Genomic DNA, 8,340 nt, shown 5'->3' with positions numbered 1-8,340 from the left:
AGCTCAAGGTGTAAACATTAGTGCCAAAGATAAGTTATGAAGGTAAGTTGGGTATTACAGTGCCCTACAGCAAATTGTCTCGTGCCGAGAGATACATTCTGAAATACCAAGTGAAGTTTGATGACACATTATATTATATATTTCACAACAGATTTGTCTTCTAGATGTGTGAGGGAGATGATGGGTTTATGTTTACAGGTGCACACATGCCTGTGTTTTGGGGAATTTGTGCATACATGTAACAAGAATGTTATCTGTGCAATTTTATTATTGTGTGCCTGTTTTCATGGTGTGGCATATTTGAAGAGGAATGGTTTAGAGCTTGCCTGGCTAAACTGTTGAGTGTCTGTGTAATCACATTAAAGAATTTGACCTTTTGTAACTCAACATCTCTAGCCACCATAGGTCTGTAAGCCTGAATTCACCTCTCCTATTTTATTCATCTCTGATATGACCCCAAATTATAAAATTATCTCTAAATATAGGTCAGACTTTGCATGTCCTTTTATACTCCACAGTCTCTAGCACAGTGGAGCCTGGTTGATCAAACAGGGAAGGACCTTGAAGTTAGTCAAATATAAGTGGAAGACCTATTAAGCATTTACAAATGATGTGGCCTTGGGCAAGTAATTTAACTTCAATTACTCTCCTAACACACTCTATAAAATAAGGCTATTGCCTAATTTTCAAGTGAGTAAAGATTAGAGTTAATAAATGAAAAGCGATGTAAATGTTCATAGCAGTTATATCATTGCCTAGCATAAGAACCCCTTAAAAACCTGTTTCTTAATTTGGGAAAAAGATAAGACAATAGTTAGCATTTATTAAAGGATGACAATAGTTAACAACTGCTATGTGCCAGGCATTGTTCTAACAGCTTTTCATATTTAGCCCCCTTAACATATTTCTATTTTCATATGAGGAAACTGAGGCAGAGAGAGGCTAAGTAACATGCCCAAGGTTGTTCAGCTAGAAAATGGCAGAGCCAGGACTCAAACCCAGGCAGTCTGGCTGCGAAGCCCTGGTTCTTAATCACAACATTAATGCTTGTTCTGCCCAGTGAGGATAAATGAATGCAACATACAATTAAACAGGATGCTTTGGTAGGGAACAGTGTTTTTCCCCCTGAAAAATGAAAAATTAGGTTACTGTGCTTTTGTAATTAAGAGAAGTGAATATGATGTGTAAAATAAGTTATCTACACAACAATTTATGTCAGGAGTCATGCAGCAGAAAGATTTCTATCCATCACATAAACTTTCATCCATCACATAAACCATATGTTTCTGTACCATTAAGACGCTTGGTTCAACAAGACCCTTTGGAAAATGAGGTTCCTTTTGTTCCCTGGGGTTCTCTTTTTATTTTTTATTTTTTTGATCAATATTTGGTAGTAAAGTGAAGGAGTTCGGACAGGAAACTTAGATGTCATCTAGTTCAAACTCCTTGATTTACACATGAGAAAACTGAGACAAAGGGAAATGAAGATATCCCCATATCACATAACTGGCTAAAGGGAGTATGCTAGGTAAAACCAAGATGTCCTGACTTCTGGTCTACCAGAAAGTGTTCTTTTTTTCTACCCAACTGATTCCTGATTTAAAGGCTAGTATGTATGTGCTGATCTCCCCTCAGTGGGAGGGGCATGGACGTTGGGAGTGGTCTCTATTCACAACAAATTAAAAATCGGTAATCAGCAGTATAATGGGTTGTTAGAAAGTAAACTAAGGCCCAATAAAATATTTAAGAGTTTATTTGAGCAGTGATTCCTGAATTGGGCAGCTCCAAGCCAGAAGTGACTAGGGAGCTCCACTGATCTCTCTGTGGAGAAGCTTTCTAGGACATGAGGAGGAGGCTTTTTAGGAAAACAGGTAAAGCAAAGATAATATTTCATTGGTTACAGTTACACAGTTGCCTTATTTGGTCTATCCCATGAGGAAGTCCTAGTTATATAATTATGTTTTTGTTGGCTGCTTCTGATTGGTTGAGCTTAAGTTCTATGTCTCTTTAATATAGGCATTTACAAGAAATAGCACAAATAAAGTTTCAGACATGCTTGCGAATCAAGCAAGGTTAATGTTACTTAGGAGGCCCAACTGGCTCTGCCAGCTCAAGGATTATTCTGGCCTGGTCTCCATTTTATATGAACAGTTGCATAAATAAACACAGAGTACCTGAAACAACGGAGGTGATCATTCTGCCTACCGAATGTTGGCCAGGCCAAGCTTGGAGTGTTGCTCTTATTCTTAGGGGGATTATTATTAAGTAATCTCATCTGTAAACGGGATTACAATCCACAAACTAACCTTGTATATGCTTCCATTCCCTCGCCCAACCCAGCCCCACACTCCAAGGTTTTTCCTTTGCTTATAACAGGGTAGTCACCCTTTTTTATTTCGACCTTCCAAACATTCTGGGAGTTTTCCTCCTTTAGGCCAACTACAGCACAGAGGAGCGCTTCCTCCTGCTGGGTTTCTCCGACTGGCCCTCCCTGCAGCCGGTCCTCTTCGCCTTTGTCCTCCTCTGCTACCTCCTGACCTTGACCGGCAACTCGGTGCTGGTGCTGCTGACGGTGCGCGACCCGCGCCTGCACACGCCCATGTACTACTTCCTCTGCCACCTGGCCTTGGTGGACGCGGGCTTCACCACGAGCGTGGTGCCGCCCCTGCTGGCCAACCTGCGCGGACCAGCGCTCTGGCTGCCGCGCAGCCACTGCACGGCCCAGCTGTGCGCATCGCTGGCTCTGGGTTCCGCCGAGTGCGTCCTCCTGGCCGTGATGGCGCTGGACCGCGCGGCCGCAGTGTGCCGTCCGCTGCGCTACGCTGGGCTCGCCTCCCCGCGCCTATGCCGCGCGCTGGCCAGCTCCTCCTGGCTAGGCGGCCTCACCAACTCCGTTGCGCAAACAGCGCTCCTGGCTGAGCGGCCTCTGTGCGGGCCCCGCCTGCTGGACCACTTCATCTGTGAGCTGCCGGCGTTGCTCAAGCTGGCCTGCGGAGGCGACGGAGACACCACCGAGAACCAGATGTTCGCCGCCCGTGTGGTCATCCTGCTGCTGCCGTCTGGCGTCATCCTGGCCTCCTATGGTGCCGTGGCCCGAGCTGTCTGTTGCATGCGGTCCAGCGGAGGCCGGAGAAGGGCGGTGGGCACGTGTGGGTCCCACCTGACAGCGGTCTGCCTGTTCTACGGCTCGGCCATCTACACCTACTTGCAGCCCGCGCAGCGCTACAACCAGGCACGGGGCAAGTTCGTATCGCTCTTCTACACCGTGGTCACACCCGCTCTCAACCCGCTCATCTACACCCTCAGGAATAAGGAAGTGAAGGGGGCGGCGAGGAGGCTGCTGTGGAGTCTGGGGAGAGGCCAGGCTGTACAGTGAGTAGGTTGGGGAGGGGAGAAAGTATTAAGCCAGAACCCAAGGATGGAAATACCCATTAGTGAGTCAGTTTAGACTTCAGACTCTTCATTTTTGTATGATAATCTGCAAGATTTGTCCTAAGGAGTCCAATGGGGGAAATGTTTTCCTCCCGTGTGGAAATGTTTAGTTCTTGAGGGAAAATTCCTAAATCCTCTATATACACAGGTTTAAGGAAGGAAAACCTACCCCTCACGACTCCACGTGCAGGTAAGATGATGGACGTGATGACTGCCTTTAGCTTCCTCCCTATCTGATGGAAGACCGTGGAAGACCTCTTGATCTCTGCCATCAGAAGTCTCAAGTTGACAAGAAAATCATAGTCCCTACTCTGCAGGAGAAGGTCATCCAGAAAAAGAGGCCATGGACTCTCTTCTCGGAAACCAGTCCAACCTAGTGCAGACCTTGCCAGGGGACCAGTGCCCTCCCCAGGGCATTTCACCCATAAGTGTGATGAGGAAAGCCCATAAGTGGTGGTGAATTTTGTTGAGTGGGGTTAAGATGGGAAACCCTCCTGCAGGAGTTGGTTCTTGAACAAGTTTTAAAGAAACAAGGAACTAGGACGAGTGTGGAAGAAGGCGGGCATGTCTCAGGCTGTGAAAAAAACTCACAGGTGATCAATAGTGAGACATGAGAGAGAGAGAGAGAGCAAGAGAGTCAGAAAGAGGAGTAAATGGAGGGAGGAAGATGGAGGAAGTTCTCAAGACAGGAACAGGGATCTACTCATGAAAAAAAGCAGAGAGAAAAATGCTCAATCAGCAGAACCTGAGCAGAATATTGAGGTCAATCCAGAAGCCAGCTCCTCACCCACCCTCGCCCAGACCGGCACCCTTATCATACAGAAGACCTGCTAGACCCTATGGCAGGTAGGAGAGAGGGTGGTCCACAGTCCCCCAGCTTCAGAAAGTTTGTTCTCTCCCGGTGTCCATCTACCCCTAGGAACCCCCACTAGTTACACACAATCACTAGATCCCTGTGGAAAATACCTTTCCTTGCCCACCAACATCCCCATAAATAATAACTATTTTAGTTGGGTGTGGGACATAGAGAGTGGGAGGGGGCATGGTGCCAGACTTCATTTCATACCAAATAGCCTTAAAGGAGAAGAGGGGGAAAGGAGCTCAATTTAGTTTCTAAAATGTTTAGTAATTTGATTATGATCATGTCAGAGCAACTAATTCATTTTAAAATAAATCATTTCACTATGCTCTGTAAGTAGAAATTCATTTTGATTCAACCATTATTGAGTGATATAAATAAAGCACTGGGCTTAACAAACACAGAAATTCAGAAATCAGTAGAACATGGATCCCAACCTAAAACTCTCTTGTCAAAAAGGAAAGGAGATAGGAGTTTTTCCATAAATAACAAGGTATCAAGAAAGAATTAAATTGCAAGCTGGCTTTGAATGCTCTATTTTGCCTTAAAATTTTATTTACTAGTCTCAGTAATACATTATTAAAAATCCTGCCACTTAATTAATTGTGTTAGAATCAAAGAAACAGAGTTGGACAATATTCTTCATCCTACCCATCCCACCCAAATCTTACTCTACTCATCTCATTCTCACGTTGATTAAGAGATTAAAAGAAATAAGCTTTTTGGCCCTTGCCAACACCCCATCCCCAGGGTGGTCACCCTGCAATACAATAAGATGTCAGGAAGAGTAAGTTGCCCTTTCTGATTCCATAATCTGCCATCATCTTCCCATCTTCCAGTCTCTTTCCATTGCAATTCACAATCTGGGTCTCAGGGGTTACACCCGTCTTGGTCTCGATCATTGCTTTCACTTGTGCCACTGAGCTGGACCTTCGCACCTGGAGGAGGTGCCTCTGCCCCTCATCACCTGACTCCACAAGATACAAGGGCAGCTCCTCATCACTGGGCTTCACCACTTTCAGGGTAAGGTGGATGGTCTTCTCCTTGTCAATGCCATAAGATGAGAGCCTTCTCCGTGGCTTTAGGATCTTGGAGCCCAGCAAAAGAACCTGGTCCTGCACAGGAACCTTGGTCTTAGACCGGACGTGTTCACTGATTTTTTTCACGCTGTCCTCTGGGTTGGCATCAAAGGTCATTAAATCCCATTCCTCAGAAAGAACATGCACCTGGGAAGTGAAAGCCACAAGACAGTTGCCTAGGATGCCTGCCTCACTTTACATTTCTGCTCCCCACCACAATGGCTCCCACCCTTCCGCTATCTATCTGGTCTCCTAGCTCCTGTTCAGTAGCCAGTGTCCCTCTCTTTCTTGGAACTTCTCCTTTGGAATTACCAAGTTGCAACACAAATAAGAAAATTTGTCCCATTCCTTTATAATCACACCTTTTTTTCAATCTTGAGAATGAAAAATAAAATCCTGAGCCCCCAACCAATTGAACGGACCCTCTCTTGCTCAGGGGGACCCTAGAGAAATTTTAAGAACTTAGTCATTGGGCCAAGGGCAGTGGCTTATACCTGTAATCCAAGAACTTTGGGAAGCTGAGGCAAGCTGATCACTTGAGGCTGGGAGTTCGAGACCAGCCTGGCCAACTTGGTGAAACCTCATCTCTACTAAAAATACAAAAATTAACCAGGCGTGGTGGTGAGTCCCTGTAATCCCAGCTACTCAGGAGGCTGAGGCATGAGAATCATTTGAACCCAGACGGCAGAGGTTGCAGTAAGTGGAGATGGCACCACTGCACTCCAGCTGGGGCAACAGAGTGAGACTCTGTCTCAAAAAGATAAATAAATAAAATACCTCAGTCATGATGAAACAGGAGGCTGGACATGCCTCATTATATCTTCTCCCTTTTGCAGTTTAGACACAACTGACTAGCAACGTTAGAGATTATAAGACTGAAAGAATGGATTATTGGTGGCAATAAGATTTTTGTAGCAAATTTTAAACAAGACCTAAGGCTATAATAGGCAAGAGTTAAGTCATGCATCCCTACACTTAAAGAATAAACTATGTTCTAACTGCCACAAAATATTTTTCTTTTTTCTGTAGCAGCTAAACAAGCACTGGCCTCGAGAGGAACAATATTAAAACAATTACAGTTCATCCACAGGCTAACTGACCCCCTGTTCCTCAAGCCATAACTACAGTTTTAATTGGACAAATGACTGATTTCAGTAATTTTCTCCTGATAAGAGACCACTGACCATGGACTGGTTCTGGCTAGTCTACAGAAGCTGCACATTTGAATGCCTTTGTGTCCCTGCTTCACCTTTTCATGTATAAGGCCTAACTGTAATGCAATTAAATGTTAAGTCTCCACCTCAGAGTGACCATGGGTGGTATATAACATGCAAGCTCATTCAACATGCATGCATTAGGACTCCCTTCATGAATATTCATTGCCTCTGCCATAACCTATTGGATATGTATACTTAGCAAACCCCTTCAGCATAAATTCCTGTGTCACTTTCCTCCTACAAAGCTTGCTTTTGGTTTTCAACCAGAAGCCGAGCTTCTCAGCTTGTCAGAATGGCTACCTTGCAGACTATAACCCTTCATAAGAAATGAAGTCTCCTTTCTAAATTTATAAATTGTGTGATTTTTTTTAGTTGACAATTTTTTATTTCGCTTTTCTGTGCATTTCAATAGATGTAAAAAACATACCTTTATTCATCTCGAGATGTAATTAAAGGTTTTCCACCTTATTTACCTGCCTCTCCTATCCAGATAAAGTTTGTCAAATGTCAAAAAAGTAAATACAGAGCTTCAAAAGATGTACACCAGACTCTAAAAACAACTGTCAAAGAGAATTTCTAAAATATGACAGCCTCATAAGATACAGCAATAGGATACCCTCTGTCAATACTTCAGAAGGAAATCCTGGGTAGGGCACATAATCACTGAACTGTTATTTTTTTTTCAAATCTCCCACTGCTTTACAATAATAACTTACATATTACAGTGACACTATGTTCAGTGTTTCTTGTTAATTTATATTTCTTGTATTTTTATATCTATCTAATATAGAATACGATCTCCTTTGATTAGACCAGGGCCTCACTCACAGAAGGTAGGGACTATGTCTAAGTCTTACTTCAATAGCTGGAAAACCCTAAAAGACTGGAAAACTCACTCCTAATGGCCACTTGAAAGCCTGAGAAGACCTCCCTCATACTCCATTCAGAAATATTTTCCCAATCTAGATATTGCAGACATTTCTTCACTGGAGGATCTGTGTTAAGCATTGCCTTAATTCCAGGTTCTCTCCATAGTGCATACTTTCTTATATAATGTAATGTGTTAGATCATTAACAACTTCAGATAAATGAGTTTTGTGAAGCTCTCCTTTGAGAGGAAAGAGAAGATTAAGTTTAAGAACCCTAAAAAATGTTTCCATAATTTCAAATCTCACCAGCCCTGTGGAACACAAAGCTCACCCCCACTTTTTTTTTCTACCATTTATCCCTAAGAGTAGCTAGTCCAATGTTTGATTAAAAAAAGAACACAGAAGCCAGATAACCAGCTTCTCTTCAGACAATTCCTCTTCCCATTCTGCAAATGTCGATGCCAGCCTCTTCCCCTTAAGGATGCCTGCCCAGCCACCCAGAGCCCTGAGTACTGTCCATCCCCCGTTTCTAAGATCTCTCCCCAACTCTTGAAAGTGCTTTTCCTTTCCCCATCCCCTTTATCAAATCCCAACTTACAGAGAGGCAGGAAGCATTGGGAGCCATCTTTGCAGTCAAGGGGCCAGAAACCAGAGACAGAAAAAGGATTTTAACTCCAGCTTATATACCAGCGTTGAATTGGAAATCCCCTCCTGGATTGCTGTGTTTGTCCAGCTTTGCTGTGCCCTTTGTTCTTGCATGCTCCCATGAATTTTCTTTCACTTTTGCTGGGCAGGAGTTAATAAACAAAGAATGCTTTCTGATTACGTACTTCTCCCCTCAGGCAATCTATTTGCAATCCTCATTCCAAACGGGATGGTCTTTC

At 43.8% G+C, this 8,340-nt stretch overlaps 2 protein-coding genes across 2 annotated transcripts; one reads left to right on the top strand and one right to left on the bottom strand.

Annotated features, from left to right (window-relative positions):
- The first annotated feature begins 2,599 nt into the window (after positions 1–2,599).
- Positions 2,600–5,517, top strand: OR2I1 (olfactory receptor family 2 subfamily I member 1). The gene has a single exon (XM_074038621.1). It carries the CDS (start codon positions 2,600–2,602, stop codon positions 3,374–3,376), a length of 777 nt encoding a protein of 258 aa, XP_073894722.1. The 3' UTR covers positions 3,377–5,517.
- Positions 4,816–8,112, bottom strand: UBD (ubiquitin D). The gene is made up of 2 exons (XM_005553694.4): positions 8,055–8,112; positions 4,816–5,517 (listed from the first exon to the last, which is right to left on the bottom strand). Exons 1-2 carry the CDS (start codon positions 8,079–8,081, stop codon positions 5,047–5,049), a joined length of 498 nt encoding a protein of 165 aa, XP_005553751.3. The 5' UTR covers positions 8,082–8,112; the 3' UTR covers positions 4,816–5,046.
- Between the last annotated feature and the right edge of the window lie 228 nt (positions 8,113–8,340).

The sequence above is a fragment of the Macaca fascicularis genome, chromosome 4 (assembly GCF_037993035.2).
Source record: "Macaca fascicularis isolate 582-1 chromosome 4, T2T-MFA8v1.1".
Classification (NCBI taxonomy): domain Eukaryota; kingdom Metazoa; phylum Chordata; class Mammalia; order Primates; family Cercopithecidae; genus Macaca; species Macaca fascicularis.
The sequence above is the reverse complement of the archived record's forward strand: the minus strand, read 5'-3'. Positions and strand labels throughout refer to the sequence as shown.